The sequence below is a fragment of the Mauremys mutica genome, chromosome 10 (genome assembly GCF_020497125.1).
Source record: "Mauremys mutica isolate MM-2020 ecotype Southern chromosome 10, ASM2049712v1, whole genome shotgun sequence".
Classification (NCBI taxonomy): Eukaryota; Metazoa; Chordata; order Testudines; family Geoemydidae; genus Mauremys; species Mauremys mutica.
The window spans coordinates 54,587,395-54,606,679 of NC_059081.1; the positions used below are offsets into that span (position 1 = coordinate 54,587,395).

A 19,285-nucleotide genomic window follows, 5' to 3' on the forward strand; every position below is an offset into this window, starting at 1 on the left:
ATATACAACCTGAGAGTCCTGTGAATGCTCGTGCATAAGTAACTACTCACAGCAGTGTTCCCACTAAGTCAAGTTGCTCCTGTATAAGAGTTTGCAGGATCAGACCTTATTTGAAGGGGAAGCAGGAGTATTAAAATCCTGTTTAAAATGTAGGGGAAGGAAAGTGGCATATTTCTTGATAAGACTCTAGGAGGGAGGGCTTACTAGCCTAATTTCTGTTACAGATTTCACTTATAGACAGCCAGTATATAAGAGTAACTATGATGCACAATCAGTATAGAATTCAAGTCACATTACTAGTATCATCAAGCTAATAAATAAAAAAGTGAGGAGAGAGAAAATAAAACACACTTAATAAGGTTTAAGAGGGACTAACTAATAAGTAAATGTTACATTTATGTCATGCCTTTCATCCAGCTGGATTTCAAAGCACTTTACAAACTTTGCTAACTGATATAAGCTAAGAGCCAAGTTCTGCAGTTCTCGTCTAGGTAAAATTCCCATAGATTTCAGTGATAATTTCTTATGATATTGTACAGAGCAGATTTGACTAGAACCATCCATCGATAAGACAGTCTTGTGACAAATACAACCTACTTATTTTTAATGATCTGTGATACAACACCTATATAAAATATTTTTTGACCTGCAGTTGCAGAATCCCTACACTGTATTATAATTACAAAGGGAAACCTTAGCAATAAAGTTACACAGCCATCTATGGTCCTGCATCAAAATGGACACCTCAGTAATGTTTCCCACATAGCATTTACACAGAGCCAGCTGTAACAGGAAAAAGGCATGTTAGTGATACAGTGAACATGATGATCAGATGCCAGTTCTGAAATGTTTAAAACAATGGATTTGAAACCAGTGCAATTATGTGGCAAACACAGATAAAATCAGATCTGGTCCCTTCTAAAGAATTTGGTGTGCTAAAGGTACCTGTATTTGATTACATGTAACTCTGTGAAAAACCCATATGCATTAAAATTCCTCTACTGCCTTTAGTGTTGTTGAATCCTTCATCAGGTAAATGAATTCCACAGGTGGACATATTGTGTGAAGCAGTGTTTCTATTTGTTTGTTTCTAATTTACTTGCTATCAGCTTAGTGAAGGCCTCTTGTTTTCATGTTATATGAAAGGATAATAATGGGGGAACTGGATCAGTTTTCAGTATCATTTTCATAATTTTGAACTTCTCAGCCAAGGCCTCCCTAACTCTTCCTCTGAATAATCTTCAAAGGTAAATACAGTCATGTTTTTTTCCTCTCCTTGGAATACAAATTTTGAGGATTTTTTTTAGTCAAATAATAAAAATCACCACCACCCAATACTCCTATTGGTATTGGTAACTTTCTACCAAGTGAACTTATGTTTTTAGTTAGTTCTGACATTTCAATTATTTACAGTAAGAATCTGGAGACTGCTGAGTTACCAGGCCATTCCCCTGTCTTGACATCACACTATCTGAAGGTTTCATTGTCCGAAACTGACGAAGTAGTTTAACATTTAATGTGAAATGGTGGTATATATTTTTATACAGATCTACTGATCTCTCACCTGTAATAGCCTTAGCCGTTGTTCATTGTTGAATCTTTCTACAGCAGCCCAGAACCACCGAATTACAATGTGATTGTCATGGTAACCTGTTAGATCAACAACAAAAAGCCCCATTACTTTTGACTCTTTTAATATTAAGTGCTATAGAAGTGCAGGAGAACACACATGTGAAATATTAATCATGAATGGCCTTCCCCGGCTCAGTCTTAATTACAGTCTTAGCCTCCATACTTATAATCAAATATCAGAAAAAGACAGAAAGTGAGACTAACCCAGGGCTCTTATCAGGGTCATTGCACATTGCTCCAAATTAAAGGCAGACATTCAGTTTCCCTTTTATAAACACTTAAACCATTAGCAAGTCACTCATCAGAGTTGCCAACTCTTGTGACATTAGGTTTTTGGTTTTTTATGTTTTTTTAAAAGCTGCTCATGATACCAGTAGCAATTGCAGCCACCTCACTCAAAACAGCTGTCATCTCATTGTTCTTGATGGGACTGAAGCAGGACTGCACTCAGATAGGCTCACTACCAGTTCCAGATAGCCTTTGGAAATGGAAGTGAAGTGGTCCTTACTAAAGATGGCTGCCTTACCACTCTCTAGAGGCAGTCAGGCAGGAGAAAAATCAGAGAACAGTTGAATGTAAGAGCAAGGAGAAAGACTGAGCATAATGGGGATGTGAGAGGGGTTTGGAGTCACATATAACATGAACCTTTACCTGCTGCTGTAAACGAACTCCGAGAACACCTTTATGTCAAAGATTTGCCTACTCACTTTCAGATGCCATCAACCTCTCTGTAAATTCAAAATATAAACATGCTCTTGCCGTTTAGGATCTTACCCCTTTTATCAACTAAAATGACTGCTCCTAATTCAAAAGCTAACCAGGAAAATTAAGACATTCCAAAATTAGTTTAAAATGAGCTCAAACACTTATTAAATTGACATATTTCATAGAATAGGTTTAGGAAAATCTTAGACAAAGGGCACTTCCAGGTTCACTCATGCGGAACCAGAGCTAACTTTGACTAGGAAAAAAAAAATCAATGTCACCTCCTCTATACTCTGTGTTGTTTCTCCAGTCACTTAAGTCAATTTCTGCCGTGCCAGCAATAACCAGTTCCAATTCTCTTGCATCAAATACAGACACCAGCCTAGCGTCAACCACCTGTGAAAGGAAATAAAATACATAGAAACATGCCCTCATTGTTTCTGTTATTTTTGCTTCCTACTAAACAGACTCCCCAGTTACTAATGCTGTATCATTTTTCAAGTAATGTTCTGGCTTGTTCAATGAATGGGGAGGCTTAAGGTTAAAACATTTTTCAAAAAATGCAAATATGGGGACTATTCTTCCACTGGGTTTCATACTCTAGCTACATTCAGTTTCATTAGAAGCTCATAGTATTTAGAAGGAAAATGATTTAGAAAAATAATACAGAAATACCTCCAGGGCAATAAGGGTCAATATATTCAAGGTCCATGTTCAAGGTGGAAAATGTAAAGGAAAACATCTTGAAATATACTCAGCCAATTGTGTAATGCTGGACATGGAGTAAAAAATTCCTTCCTGAGTTCAACTCTCCTTATTATCTGAGTTTGCACTGCTGCTAATGCAAATAGTGGTAATAATGTTTTCCATTTCTTTAGAATGTAGTCATGTTATTTGACTCAGTGACCTCCAACAAGTGACCTCCACATAAATAATGCAACATTTGATTATTATGAAATACATTAGGTCTACTGTAGGATACATATGACTCTCACTCCTGATTTTACCTATGTCTTCTAAATACTGCGTGGTTGGGTGTATTAGAAATGCAAGTACAGAGAAAGCTAGGTAATATACATATGGGAACTAGAGTTGAGTAGGATTTCTTACCTCGTAGAAACCTCGAACTAGACTTTCTGTTTGCTGCACAACCCCTCTCTCAATTCTCCATTTCACCATTCTCTCTATGTATTCTTTTTTGTTCTTCTCTGTGACTGGGATGTTGGCACCCCCTGGTTTCAATTCCCGTTCAGTGATCTTAAGAGGAAAACCACCACCAAAATAATATAAAGACAACAAAAAATATAGTATAAACTCAAGCTTTTTGTTAAATACGTAGCGCTAATTCCCCAATATCATAGGCCAAGCACAGATTGGTTTAACAGACTGGAGTACATAAACTCAGATAGATGACATGAAATTGAAATCCCCGTTTTCACCAGATCATGTCAAGTACAAAGTAAGAACAAGCAGCTTCAGAATAAGAGATACAAACCAGCTCCTGCATTCTCTAAGTATTGCATTGGTAGGTAACGAATGATAATCTCTCTATAGGTTTTTCAATTGTTCATATCAACCAAGATTTTTATTAGTGAACTCAAATCAACTGGGAATGACATCATTTTTCAGTCCAAAGAAACAGTTACCTAACAACAGCATATAAAGAGGAAAGGAAAGGAAAGTAGCAATCTTGCACACCTGCCCAAAAACTTCTTCATTTACAGTGAATGTGAGATCTAGGATATCATGTATATCGTTGTCTTTCATCCACTGCAAACTCTGGTGGAACTCCTCATCAAGGTATTCCAAGTCACTCAGGTCACAGAGTCTAACAAACAAGAAGAAAATATACAAATATAGCTGACAGCAGTAGTGCATGCTCATTAACAGAGCTGAGACAGGACAGCCCTACAAAACAAACTGAGAATAAAGGGAGCTCAGAGAAATCAACAGAACAAAGAACAGTGGCTACTGGATTCCTTTGTGCTGACGTTCTTAAGTCTAGTTAGTAGAAACTATTCTGAATCTCTATTTGCCTAGCAATGGTACTAGCAACTACTTGTGTAACATCTCTTTGTTGTTAAATTACAAAACCCTATATTTCCATTTTAAAGACCTTTTGCTTGTAAATTTCACTTTATTTCAAATTCTACCCACTTGCACTATATTTCAATGACTAATATCATATTTCAATGACTTATTTTGACCATGGATTACAAAAAATGCGATTAATTCTTGTTATACTTAAGTGTAAAGATCCATCAATATGGGATAGGTAATTCATCTCATAAAAGAAATAGCACCTTTTTATTTTACTAAGCTCTGCAATAAGGAGATGGTCTTAATTTGTCACCTCCTGCTCTCTCCATTTTGCCAGTGGTGCCAGCCTGGGTGATTTTGCCATAAAGCCCTTAAACATGGTATGCCCTTCCAAATTTGGTTTGTGAGCCAACTGCCCTCTCCTCATTCAAGCACCTCCTTACCACTTGCGTCTTCCATGATCCCCACAAGAAGTCAGTCAACAATCATAATTATTATTATGGGATCAGATTCTGTCAGCCTTATTTACTTGAGCAGAATCTTAACCTGTGAACAGCCTTACATTTAGGATCACCCAGAGAATAAGCTGCTACTCCACCAGGAGAATTTATTCTTGCGCCCACTCTAGGGCTGGTGCAGGCACATAGGGAAGATGGCTTGCATCTTCTCTAGCTAGAGGGTACCAGGAGTGGTCTTGGGCTAAGGTTACCTTAACTTGCATCCTGCAGCAATGGCCCTTAGCAGCTGTGCAGAATGGCTGGGACAACATTCCCCTTGCTGAGCCAGGAATGCCCCGTGTGCCAGTGCCTCCTGCAAAGATGTGTGCAGAGCTCGTTCAGACATCTGAACTGTGGAGCTGCAGACCCAGGAGGCACAGCAGGGGCATCCATAAAGCTGCTTTGTAGAGTCTTTCTGCAGGCCAGGCCATAAGGGGATCATGAATCAGGCCCTCTGTTTGTGAAGGTGGCAGAATCTGGCCCACAGCTATTTAAAAAACTCCTAGCAAGCCACCATGACCAATAGATAACTAAACTAAGTAACCACATGATATTACTGCTGGAGTCCTTGTCTTTCACCCCCCCACCCTCTCCATACAGTTTTATTAGTCTCCCCCGTCACATCACCTCTAACTTGGGACTGTCAGCTCCTTGGGAGTGGGACCAGGCCTTTTTAAAAAAAAATCTGTAAAGCACCTACTACAGTTTTGGTTGCTGTAAAAATAAACTTGTATTATTTTCACAGCACCATAAATGTGAATGGTGCTTTACAGATAAATGTAAATCATCTTCGGAAATTCTCAGATGTGGCTTCCGATTTTGGGCTTCCCTTTTTGGGCCCTAAACTTGAGATACATTAGATCTGATTTTCAGTGGTATTGAGCAACTGCAGATCTTATTGTCTTCAGCTGAGCTGTGGAGATTCAGTACTTCTGAAAATCAGACCCAGGGTATCTCAAGTTAGGCACCCCAAAATGGAGGCAGCCAAAAATCAGAGACTACTTTTGAAAACACTGATCTTAAAGTCTAAATAAGGTTTGATTCAGATCCTTTCCTATGAGTCATTAAAGACAAATGAACAAGTACTCTATTAATATCTGATGTTTCACTGCAGGATTTGAATAGTATTTTTTTATAGAAGGAACTGGTGATGTAATTGGCTGGCGGGAATCACAAGGTTTTGATATTGATCAGCAACATCTTCAAAGTCATCAGATAACTGTCTAGTACCATAAATGGGCCTTGATTTAGGCAACTATATTTTAAAGTAAATCTTGGATTAAAACTAAATGACCAGATTATATTGACCTATCTTCTTGGAGTCAAGAACCTGACATTTATTGCTGGTCAAAAACTGCATTTTCCATGAGAAAAAGAAAATCAGAACATTTCTACTCACATTCGGAGGAGGGCTTTATAAAAGGGCCGTGTAAAGAAGGCATCTAACAAATACTGATGTATCAGAGCAAGACCAAGGATTCGACCACTGAACCTGAACCTGAACGACAAAGGAAATGGGTTATAACCAGTACACTCAGACCTTGTGGTTTGTGTGCTGCCCTATCATTTATCTGTGTACCAAGTTTAACAGTATATTTAAATCAGATAACCATAACTGTATTGTGGTAGCTTGATTCTTTTTAGTTCTCAGTAGAATGGAGTGAAAAAACAAATCTGCAAGGCGTGGAAAGTACCTGGGGTTTCAAAGCTGAAGTTGCCACTTTTCAGCTACTGAAAGCTAAACTGAACTCATTCTAACCCTACCAAACTAGGTTCTTTTTTCAAACCCTGGTTTCCAACATGACAGCTGTTTTCTGGCCCTCCATCTCCTCACGCTCCCTTTCTGAGCACTGAGAGATTGATTCTGACAGATGATTCTAGGCATCCTTTTCCAGCTAGTGGGTGGCTCCATGCTCTTTTTCATGACTGGTGGATATTGGGCTCCATGGAACCTTTTTTGGGGGGTGGCTGGAAATTATCACCCTTACCATTCCATTTCCCCCCAAAGTACCAACATGATTTAAACCCCCTTGTGCACTCATTGCTGCTGGAAGATTAGAAATTAGGAATGTGGCAACTTTGTTTGCAACACTAGGGCCTTCACATAGACTCTTTTAGACTCTAAGAGCACAATTCTGCAGTCAAAAATAATGGTGCATGTTGCAGAAGATTGTGAAAAAAAATCATTAAAGAAACTAGGCATGCCCTCCATGTATCTGAAAGCAGATTCAAGCCTAATGCTCTCTCTGAAAGAAAGTCAAGTTTCTAGACTTCCTGGTAAGACATATAACTCAGAACTACTTTATTTGGGAAAATTTAAGGCTTTGTTATGCCTGGCCCTATGCAGGGTGTGCAAGATGGGGAAGAGACACACCAGTCTTCCTCCCTCTGTGCACAGCTGCATTCCTTGCACTCTCCCTGATGCTGACGCTGGCACTAGTCTCTCCAGAAACAAATGGGTCATGCCCCACTCACTCACTGGCCAGCTCTCTAGGTCCACATAGCTGGGGATGGGGACAAGAGGGCCATACACAGCCCTGCAGCTTGTCCTGCCAGACTGTCATGCTTTTTCAGATGCAGCATATACAGTTTGTTGTTGCTGAACTTCTGTATCCAATCTTTTATCAGAGTCCAACAGGTGCATTGCTTCAGTTGATGTGCAGTGCAGCCAGCCAGCACTGAATGGTGTAACTCTCAACTATACTTCATTGCAACGATTCGCCATCATTTGAGACCCTAATTTGCCTCTGTCCTACACAGACTTGCAGCTGTCACCCCATTACAGTAATTGAAATCCAGATTCTCAGCTAGTGTAAGTGACATGGCTCCACTGATTTCGCTGGAGATGCACCGATTTATACCATCTTAGAATTTGGCCCTTAATCCTGAAATTGAGATTATGTATATATACAAAAAGATACATTTTATGTATATATATACACTGAACATCATTTCAGGTTTTTTCCTCTGTTGTTTTTCGGATTCCTCATAGTACATCCTTTTCACATATTTTAAAGGCTACTATCAGGTATATGGACCTTGATTAAATAGCGAAAAACAAGAAGAGATATCTCAATAGATTTTCCTCCACCAGATGTGGATTGCCTTACTGGGAACAATCTATATTCATGGAGAAATCCCAAACAAACAACATGCAATAAAAGCTGATTGAAATCTCTCATACACTGAGTTGACTGCAAGCCAATGTTTAATATAATCTGCTTTTCATGCACAAAGGACTGACAGTGCTTTGGTGAAGCAAATGTTTGCTCTTGTACAAGAAGTGTGGAGTTTCATGTAGTGAGCCAAACCCACAATACATATGTTCCAAATCTCATCTTTGCTGACTTTGTGAGAAACAAGAATATCTGCTACAACCAACTAAAAAAAAAATGAGGAAAGTCTAAATTATTTTACTGCTGGTTAAAAAGATCAAACTCTGTGTTTGAACAAATATGAGCTGGTTCTCCACAAGTGGAAACAATAGATAAAAGAAGATTAGAAATTAATTCTTACCACTCATGGTGATTGTCTACAAAAGCAGACATGGGACTTATTTGTACTGTGTAGGTATCATTGGCTGAATATTCAAATAAACCATAATATGGATTGAAGAGCTCTCGGGACACCAGGAAAAAAAACTCTCTTGACGGTCCACTGTAATCCAACCTTTAAAAAAATTCAAGTTAATTTATTACAGAAGGTTTATTTGATACAACAAGGCTTGTCATAAGAACATAAGAATGGTCATATTGGGTCAGGTCATCTAGCCCACTATCCTGTCTTCTGATGGTGGCAAATGCCAGATACTTCAGAGGGAATTAACAGAACAGAGGCTCAGAGCATGGAGTTGTATATCCCTGACTATCTTGGCTAATTATCATTGATGGACTTTGTAGTGGGGCAGTTGCCCCCTCTTGAAAAAAAAGGGTGGGCTGACTGGGGAAGCAGCCTCAGCTGGGGCACGCCCCAATCAGGCCACAGCTGGCCCTATAAAAGGCCAGTGAGCCAGGAGCTGAGTCAGTCTCTCTCTTGCGCTGCCTGGGAGCTCAGGGTATGGAGCAGGGCTGGGGAAAGGCAAGGAGAGCTGGGGAGCTCCAGCCTGGTAAATCCCCAGGCTGCGGGCCTTGCTAAAAGACCAAAACAGGTACTGGGGTGCTGAGGCTGCAATCCGGGGTTAGGCAGAGACAGCTGGTCCGACCCCTCTTGCCAATGAAGAGTGGGCTTTTACAGACTGCAGTTTGCCCCAGTGAGCAGGGGCTAGATGATGACTGGCAGTAGCTACTGAGGCAAGGTGGGGATAGAGGGTTGGGAGTTCCCCTGGGAGGGGAAACCCGGACTGTGGGTTACTGCTGGGGGCAGAACCCAGAGGAAAAGGGGCTTGGGATCTGGGAAGGACACGGGGGCCCTAAGGCAGGTGAGACACCAGCCTGCAGAGGGTGCTCCGGGCTGGAAAAGAGCTAATTCCCAGGTTAACCAGCAGGAGGCGCCGTGCCAGTGAGTCTTGCTTTACCACAGACATTCTCTATAAATCTACATTATTTTAACCACTGCATAAGGTTTTTCTAAGGCGCCTATCACTGTGGTGTTTAAATCCTCGATCCTGTGAGATGCGTCCTGTGGGTGAACTCCTATGCCCGCATGGAGCCTAACTGAAGTGGAGCAGTTTGCAGGATTGGGGCCTAAGTGACACACAGCCTTCATGGAAGACCCTTGCTAAGTCTATATTGGTCTTTTGAGAATAACTTGATCAATGGTATCAAATCAAGTCATTTTGGAGAAGCTAAAGGGAAAGCAGAAATCCCTTCCTATATACAGCACACAACAGAAGAGCCATCATTAAACCTACACACACATGCATCTGACAAGTCAAGGACAGAAATGAAAAACCAATCATATTATATCCTTGCCGAGGGGAAGCAATTCAAAGAGTTATATTCTCCTTTAAGAAAGAAAATCTCAAATTACTTTAATGCTTCATCTTTCTTGGACTCTCTCTCTCCTTTCAGGACCTTCACTCTATCAAAGTAGTTTGTTTTTTATTAAAAAAGCTGGGAGTTATTTAGATTCTTTATTTATTAGAAACTATAATCTTGAATTAGTAGAACCTGAAGGAAATGCATTCTCCAGGTGACATGTAATTGCACTCAAATTGGGAAGACAGACAGCCTCATTGCTGAAATAGTATTGAGACAAATTACTGTCTTATCACTCCTCACAATTGAAGTGAATCAAGTGTAAGAGTATGTCTACGCTGGAAACTTCAAAGCGCTGCCACGGGAACGCTCCTGCAACAGCGCTTTGAAGTGCAAGTGTGGTCGCACGTGAGCGCTGGGAGAGAGCTCTCCCAGTGCTCCTGGTAATCCACTTCCACCAGGGGATTAGCTCCGAGTGCTGGGAGCCTGTCTACACTAGCGCTTTAAAGTGCTCAGGCTTGCTGCGCTCATGGGGGTGATTTTTCACACCCCTGAGCCAACAAGTTAGAGCACGATAACATGTAAGTGTAGACAAGCCCTAAGACTAATACCTCTGTGGCAGTGCAGATTGGAAAACTGGGGAGTTTCCCATGGGGAAGAGACATTATTATAGCCCTAAAAGAGAGAAAAAGCACCTCTATAGCCTAAGGATTTCAGGCACTGACCTTCTTTAGTCTTAGTGCCAGGCTAATGTACACATAGAAAGGCAAGAGACTAAACCTGAAAGGACAATCTGTACGTCTTACGATAATTATCCAATGCGCAGTTAATATACAACATCTAATGTATAGAATATACTTCATCTAATCTATAGAATGAGACGTGCTTTGCACCGTATATATGTGGGCTTTTTTCCTCTTATTTTGATTTAATACCTAAAATATAAAAATGTACATATCCTTGCCTCTGGGCATCTATGTCCTTTTTCAAATATACAATAATAAATTAACATTTAGCAGAATAAAGCTACTCAGGCACATAAAAAATATGAGGATGGTAGTTTAATATAAGAAGAGCTTATATTAAAATATATAATATTCCACCCTTTTCCAAAAATGCTGGCTATTCTATTCCTTTGTGCAAAAGCCTGAGCAAACAGATCAATTTTTAATGTGCTCAGAAGCTCAAACAATTGGTTATATTTTAGACCAAGGTGTGGCCTGGATTCCAAAGATGAGAGGTCCCTGAGAATGCCATGCCAGCAGCTCCTTCTCATTCAAAGTGAAGGAGTGTCACTGCTCACTGTAAATGTATGGCACAAAGAGAGAAAAAGTCTCTGAAACGGGCAATTCTCTAGACTGGCCATTCAGGGACTTATATGTCAAAATTAACATCTTAGTATCTCACCTGGAAAGCCAAAGAGCAGCTCACGCAAATCATAGAAGATTATGGTTGGAAGAGACCTTGGCAGGTCATCTAGTCCAATCCCCCTGCTCAGAGCAGGACCAACACCAACTAAATCATCCCAGCCAGGGCTTTGTCAAGCTGGGCCTTAAAAACCTCTAAGGATGGAGATTCCACCACCTCCCTAGGTAACCCATTTCAGTGCTTCACCACCCTCCTAGTGAAATACTGTTTCCCAATATCCAACATAGACCTCCACTGCAACTTGAGACCATTGCTCTTTGTTCTTTCATCTGCCACCACCGAGAACAGCCGAGCTCCATCATCTCTGAAACCCCCTTTCAGGTAGTTGAAGGCTGCTATCAAATCCCCCCCTCACTCTTCTCTTTAGCAGACTAAACAAGCCCACTTCCCTCAGCCTTTCCTCATAAGTCATGTGCCCCTGCCACCTGATCATTTTCATTGCCCTCTGCTGAACTCTCTACAATTTGTCCACATCCCTAAGCACTAGTGTAATATGTTCACAGTGCAAAACCCTGCTTAGTGAGCAGGCTCCCATGTTCTGCCCCAGCTCGGTTTCTGAATGGATTTAAGGTGTGACCCCACTTTGCAGTGTGCACAGTGCACTGCAGTAGTCTAAACTCTAGATGACAAAGGTAAAGATGATGATACTGAGAGGTCCATGTAAGAAAGAAAAGGTCACAACCACCTTGACTGCTGCCTGATACCTGATGGTTAAACATGAGTTTCACATCCTCCACCATATCAGGTTTGCTTTCTCCCACCTATTAATATCCTCTCAGTATTTTCTGCATTGAGCCTCAGCCAAGTAACTCTTATCCATGCCCCAATCTCCACCAGACAAAGGGCAAAACACCCATTTGCTTCAGCTGAGGAAAAAAGATGGGCTTGTACTGACACTTAGGTGATTGAGGTTCAGTTCCTGACTGTGACATAGATTTCCTGTGTGACGTGGGCAAGACATTTAGCCCTGGTTCCCCATTTGTAAAATATGGAAATGAATACTTTTCACCTCACAGAAGGGTTTATGAAGATAAATTCTTCAAAGTTTTACTTCACTAAAGATACTATGATGTTGAGGGCCATGTAAATACCTACAAAGATACAGAGCAGGTGTCACGAGTACACTGAAGACAATGTAACCCAGGTGGGTTTTTTTTTTAAACTAACCCTCCCAATAGCCTCAGATACTCATTAAATAAGAAGTGTGGCCAGATAGACCCCCACCCCGGAGTATTCCACAGGAGAGCTCCCGCTCACGCACTAATGGTGCAAAACAACACTCTGGGATTTGACAGAAAGTAATGGACACCTATTCCTTAGAGTCTTTGTTTCTGCTAGGGTTCCATGAATGTCTACACTACTTTACCACCAAGGGTTACCAAAGGCAGCTGACAGACCTAATATAAACCTGGGCACCCAATCTATCACTAGGAGATTTCATCCATCAAAGCAGTCTCCACATTATGCCCAAGACTGCCACCAGATTGTCAAGGAAATCTGAGGGATCTAGATACCATGAGAGTTTTCTTGCCATAGCCTTTCAGTAATCTTACCCAGAAATGGAAGATGAGATAAAGAACAATAGTTAGTAATGACGGTTTCTTAAGCAATGGATGTACAAATGCTTTCTTAAGGTAGGCAAGCAACTCACCCTCCCTAATTGAAACTCTCAATCTCCATCAGCAATTGGCCCAGCTCTTCCCCATTGGCCTTCCCCAAACAAGAAGGACAATAATAAGAGTTGTTTGAGGTGTTACTGTAGCTGTGTGGGTCCCAGGATATTTGTGGCATAAAGTTCCCTCCATTACCTTAGTGAGTGACACTGACTGAAACCCAAGCCTTAGTCCCCATCAACATACGATCCCAGCCTCACAGATGCCACCGGTTCAGTATGAACCTGGGCAATTTCTTCCATCAAGTAATGTAATTTTTCCTCACAATAGGAGGAACACAATACAGTTAGCGAGCAACAACAGCTCAGACTATCTGCGTCGTTCAGCACCCACAAAAAAACCACTAATCAAGATGATGCTGATGCTATGGTGGTAGAGACTCTCCTTTGCCTCCTAAACATCCATGTCACAAGAATGAAAAAAATCTATTGCACAAATCTTCAGGAAAAGACTTCTGCCATTAGCACTCTGCCAGTCATCTCTACAACTTCAGTTGTTGCCTGCCATCTATAAGCCCAGCGTGTGACCTGTGGGGATGAAGTTGGGAAGAGAAGGTTTACAGATCACTGTTAAGGTGAGAATGAAGCTATGAATGCTCTTTCTGAAGGAAAAATACTCTCCCTCAGTCATTTGGAAGCATTTAGGTTCAATTAACATCTTAGAGTGGAGTATCAAAGCTGGTCTCTCATGTGGATGGGAGAGGTGTGTCCACCCTCAAATTGCAGAAGGAAAGGATAGTTCCATGTGATGGGAAAATTTCCAATTGCTCAATCTCTAATCCCAGCCCAAACACCCAATCAAGAATATGGTCAGCTATAGGAGTTGGGCCTCTAAACTTCTGAGATAATCTCATGGCAGCCATAGTAGCCATGAAATCCCAGGATAAAATATAACTTTTGTGTTTTATCTAATTCCAGCATTTCCATCCAGCTGCTTTCATACATAAAGTTAATATGACTCACATCAGATGGATCATTCATTACATTCCTGTTCTCTCAGTCAGGTTTGACCCACAACTAAAGACTTGGCACAAGAATGAAAAAACTCCATACAATAGGCACTCAGCCACACAACAGCTGCAACCGGAGGCATTTGGATATTCAAACGCAGAAATACTGTGGTTGGCAGCATGTTTCAATTCTCTTGGGGAGGAGTGTTAGGCATTTTAAACTACCACCCTCTCATGCAAGGCAGCTGTTTGACATGCAGAACAGACTGTAGCAGCAGGACTTTTTGATACAGTTAGATGCTTGTTATTTTTCAAAGTCACCTTCATCAGTGCTAAATAAGCATTCACAGTATAAATGCAAAGAACAGCCATAGAGTAAGAAAACACGACAAATTATTTTACTTTATATGATCTCTTTAGACTAAACAGTTCTTTGAACTTAAATCATGGGTGAGATTCTGTGCAGTGCTTCTAACAGGAGCTGGGAATGTTAAATTGACTTTAAGCCATCTATGCACCCTCCTAATCCTGGGCTATCAGGAGACTAATTTAGACAGTCCAGAGGGCCCTTCTGAATTACAGTAGCCTCCTGGGCCAATCTATGGACCATAGCGCTTCCCAGAGCCTTCACAGTGATGTATGCTGCGGCCTGGCTTGGGCACACCCCCTGCACCAGGACTTGCAAGAGGATCTTGGGAGTCAACCTCCACAGTGCCTGCTCCAAGGGAATCCACCCCCCCGCTGCCACTGGGGCTTACAAGGGCTGGAGCAAGACGTGAGGCTATCACTACAGGATTCAAGGCATCAAAAACATCAGTACATTAATTCTTTTGAGAAGGCCCAAAACATGGGCTTTCACATACATATAGTCAACCATTAAATAAAAATGACAGAGTAATAATCAGTCATATTTAAAGACCTCTAAGGTAGACTGATGATATTGTTGATTTTGCTATTGACAGCAAATCCAGGCCCTAATGCTCTTCCGTTTTAAACTATCCCTTTTTTACCGATGCCAAATATTAAAAAAAAAAAAAAAAAAAAGAAGTGTATCTGGCCCCAAAAGCCAAATGTTTGGCTGGAAAATCAGGAAACGTAGAAAAACTAATACATTTGGGGTTCATTTTATTTGCTTTGAGATTTTGATTCTTTCCTGAGGACTAGAACTTACTTTTATTTATTTTTTTAATAGTAAAATGGAGATTCTCATATTATCTCATAATTCCAGGAACTGGGGCTTTATAAGAAGAAACATAAAATATTGTGAGACTCATGATAAAATTGTCTGAATGGCAACAGTGGGGTTTAAATTACCCCATGTAGAGTTAATCAAAATGTTCTCATATACATTCATTGGGGACTTCAATACCTATTTCTTTATGACTTATATTTACAGCATTACAAATGGATGAGGAACAGAAACATAAAACCAAGTTCCTGTCCAATTATCAAACAATAGTTTAGCCTGCATTTAAAAAAAGAGTGGGGGGGGGGCGGGTAGAACATGCTTCTTTCAAAATTTCTCCTACTATTTTTTCCCTTCCCCCACAGATGCATCCTCCTACATCTAACTGAATGAGCCGTTCTGCATGGTTCACATCCTTGCACCATCTATGCTGAGAGAGTTGTTTGCACACCTCCTCTCACCACTCAAAACTGGATCAAATGATTGTCTAAAACTGAGATTAGTCATTTTGATTTGATGTTACTCATAAAATAACTCATTCGTTTCCTCAAAGAAAGGCATCTGGCACAGAGGTGGCCATCAGGGGAGAAAGGAACGGGGTGTGTAACGTGCTTTCCTCATCCAGGCCACTCTTCATCTTGTCATTTTGTATTTAGAAAAGTAAAAACCTGACATGATCTGATCTGGAAGAAGACAATCTACTGACTTTAGTTTTATTTTCTTATTGTATTTTTTCAGCTCTTCCCCTCCCCTTCTCCCACTCTCTCATGTATGATTTTCAATCATTTTACATATATTTTAAATTTGGGTGAAGCTGCTAGTAGTAAAAACAAAGGCTGATATAAACGCAATCAAAACACCTTAATCCTGCCATTCCAGTTCTGGGTTTTTCTTGGATCAAGAGTACCTATCAATCTGAATGGTGCCAGACAGTACGGTGATATTATGTATGCGAACAAGCCCACACTTGCAGCTAGGGTGAGACCCTACCACATTTTACTTGAAAACTTTAACTAGGTCATATTAAAACTTGGCCGTTGAGGATGAACTTTAAACACACTACAGAGTTTAGAACCTTTAAAAGGAGTATTCATCTAATCTTGTACAAGCTGCTTTTACCTCAGCAGAGCTGTGAAAAGCATGCTAGAAACTTAATGCCAAACCGCACGGTACTAACAACCAAGAGTATTATAAGGACTGGTTCAAGACCTATTTTGCAACAGCTCCCTTAAAGACAGTGCAAAATCTCTGAAATACAAGTGAATGAAATTCAGTGTATGTTTACAGTCATTACAGTTTTAATCATGTTCATAAAAGGTCAGACATGAACAACTAGTCATTTTCAAGCATGTTTCCAATAATTGTGTGTACACAAATCAGGTCTGAAAATTCAAATTAATCTGCATGTTTTGCCATTTGAAAAATCAGACCTTTGGGGTAAATCCTCATGCCAGCACCTGGCCTAATAGCTTGGCAAGGCAGAGGTCAGGTGATGATGTGGCTGTGGAACCTACTTCAGTTTATTGGCTGAAGCAGCTCTCTATGCCCCTTACACATCACTACCACAACACGAAGGATAAACAGAGGATCCACAAAGTGGCAAATCCTCTGGATATGCTCTCCCACAACCTACCTCCTGCCACCCCCACCTATCTTCTGAGTACTGTCATGCCAGGAGCCACTGCAATGCAGGGCTTGGTGCTGAGCATTGGATATGCATTCCCCTCCACAGTCGAACTATGTTGGATTACACTACCAGGAGTCCCTGTGCAGTGGTCAAGGATGAAGCAAGATTTGTCTCTTTGTGTCTAATGAAATAATACATTATAAAAGGCTTTAAGAACTGATGGGGGGAAGAGGGGAGAAAAAGCAATACATTGTTCAAAGTTTCATTTGGATAAAGGAGCTCTGACCAAATTCCTAACCTGGCCTCTCAATGCAAACCACGTAAATGCTACAACACATTAGCATTCAGTCAGCTGCAGGCTAAGCATTTGCTGCATGGCTGTGGAATATTAGAAACACTTGTTTATTTAACAAATAGCAACAGACTAGTTGCGTCTGAAAGTTTTAGTTGTGACAAAGGACCTGACTCTGAAAGGTGGCCACGGCTCTTAATTCCCATTGATTTCAATGGGAGTTGAGGGTGCAGAGCAACTGGAAGGACTGGCCCTTTAGTCCACCCTGTATTTAACTCCCACCAATCAAACTACCTCCTACCTTGCAGCATGCATGAGGAAAACACTGGTAGAGATGAAAGAAATAGAAACAAAATGACAACTAGGTTTGGGTTTGTTTGCTTCCTTAGTAACACACTGACGTATATACTGGTTACAGCAGAAATGCCATATACACATAGAGATACATGCTAAAAAAAAAAAAGCTGCATGACCAAAAGCATCACAATGAATGATTTGGCTTTGTGAAGTGTGAACAGCTGTAGGTTCTAGGCTTATGTATGTGGCATTTCCTGATGACAATCCTTCCTCTTTCCACTCTAGACCGCAGCAGTATGGTGAAATAGCCAAGCACAGCTGCAAACATAGTTGATTAATGTGTTCATGCCCACTTCCCTGTTCTACTCACCCTTCTTCTCCAACAAATGTGACATAGAGTTTATTTCTCTGCAGGTCTTTTCTTGAGTAACCCATAATCTGATTGAAGGCATCTTCCAGCAAGTGGTCTCTCCTGATGATTAATCTGCACAGCAAGGTAATTTTAAAAACAGTAATTCACAAAGGTGAACTGCAGATGAAAACACACAGTTACACTGGATGGTAACTGTGCAGGATAATGGATACAAACAATATTTAATCTTCTCTTTATACAACCATTTGATCCAGATTTAGCAGCTAATATCTGTTAGCCTATGTGATTCTTGGATATACTTTAGAATTCAATACGTCTCCCACATAAAGAAACAGTATTTTACATTTTTCAAGTCCAGTTCTCATTTACACAAAGTCTGCTTTGCACCATTCTGGCTGCATTAAGGGGTTTTGAAGAGGGCATTTAAATCCACTCTAAAGGCTGTTTACCATGCCAGGGCTGTGTAAGGTGGCCTTAAGGTAAATGAGAATCTGGCTCTTCAACTAAAGCAATATAGTGCAAGGCAAAAGGTAAAATTTGGTGAAAGGAGCTGCCTGGATTGACAACCCTGGAGTTTAATATCCTGTATTTATGCATAGAAAAGGTACAGCTGGACAGCAAGCAATGTCAATTGGAGTGACAAATGGTCTTTAGAGCAGAATTTGGTACTAAATGAAAAAAAATTGTAATGCCTTAGTTACTGGAAAATTTGTAGAAGAAAAAAAATTAAGGGTCTGGAATAACAGCCACTCCGTTCCTACATAGAACGGAATATTTATGTCCATGGCCAAAATATGTTTATGAAGCACTGGATTCCCTTAGGGAGAAGAGGGGGAAGAATAGGAGGAAATATAATCACCTTAAATTGTGTTACTAATTATTCCTGCCTGTCATATCAAAGTGGCTATAGTAGTATATTATTTGTAAAAGTTCAAACACCTTAGAAACAACATTTAATTAAAAAGTGGCCTATTTGTATCAAAATAAACTATTGTTTGGTTTCTCTTGCTTAAAACCTCATGGTATGATGGTAAATCCTACCAGAAATATACCTGTAGTTCACGAACCCAGAAAAACAAGGTAACAGGAGCATGTATATATCATAGATCTTATAGCTGCAATGGCTACCCTCTTGCACAAGCTATTTGCCAAACTGGTCACTGCAGCACTTTTTTACAGCTTATTTTTTATTTTTTTAATCCATTACATTATAGGTAAGCATTTCCATTCAAATACTTTTTCAGCTGTTGATAATTTTAAGAAATGTTCACCAGAAATGATCAGAGTCTGGACTCTGCCCAAAGGTGAATATTTTTGGGAAATTTACATAAGAACATAAGAAGAGCCATACTGGGTCAGACCAAAGGTCCATCTAGCCCAGTATCCAGTCTTCCGACAGTGGCCAATGCCAGGTGCTCCAGAGGGAATGAACAGAATAGATAATCATCAAGTGATCCATTCCCTGTCGCTCATTCCCAGCTTCTGGCAAACAGGCCATTGATAGCCATTGATGGACCTATCCTCCATGAATTTATCTAGTTCTTTTTTTGAGCAAAAATGGTTAAGTGGCAAAGAAAAATACAGCTTGCCTTTTCTAAATGCAGTGATTTTTTAAAAAAATCACTCTAGTGCCACAGTGGTTGGAGCTAGAAAACTAGAATCAGGCAGGG

At 40.5% G+C, this 19,285-nt stretch overlaps 1 protein-coding gene and 1 long non-coding RNA gene across 6 annotated transcripts in view; one reads left to right on the forward strand and one right to left on the reverse strand.

Moving 5' to 3' along the window:
- The window catches only part of LOC123378673, a 70,751-nt gene that overhangs the window by 32,821 nt on the left and 18,645 nt on the right, over positions 1-19,285 (forward strand). Inside the window, exon 2 of the long non-coding RNA XR_006582702.1 lies at positions 17,657-17,738. This is a non-coding gene — a long non-coding RNA (uncharacterized LOC123378673). The remainder of the gene's footprint in view (positions 1-17,656; positions 17,739-19,285) is intronic.
- The window catches only part of HECW2 (HECT, C2 and WW domain containing E3 ubiquitin protein ligase 2), a 268,755-nt gene that overhangs the window by 10,670 nt on the left and 238,800 nt on the right, over positions 1-19,285 (reverse strand). For all 5 annotated transcript variants that reach the window (XM_045032746.1, XM_045032745.1, XM_045032748.1 and 2 more), the window contains exons 21-27: positions 17,613-17,726; positions 8,391-8,543; positions 6,274-6,372; positions 4,036-4,165; positions 3,448-3,594; positions 2,619-2,733; positions 1,565-1,650 (exon numbers count right to left, since the gene is read on the reverse strand). In XM_045032746.1, the coding sequence (XP_044888681.1) occupies positions 1,565-1,650; positions 2,619-2,733; positions 3,448-3,594; positions 4,036-4,165; positions 6,274-6,372; positions 8,391-8,543; positions 17,613-17,726 (844 nt within the window). The remainder of the gene's footprint in view (positions 1-1,564; positions 1,651-2,618; positions 2,734-3,447; positions 3,595-4,035; positions 4,166-6,273; positions 6,373-8,390; positions 8,544-17,612; positions 17,727-19,285) is intronic.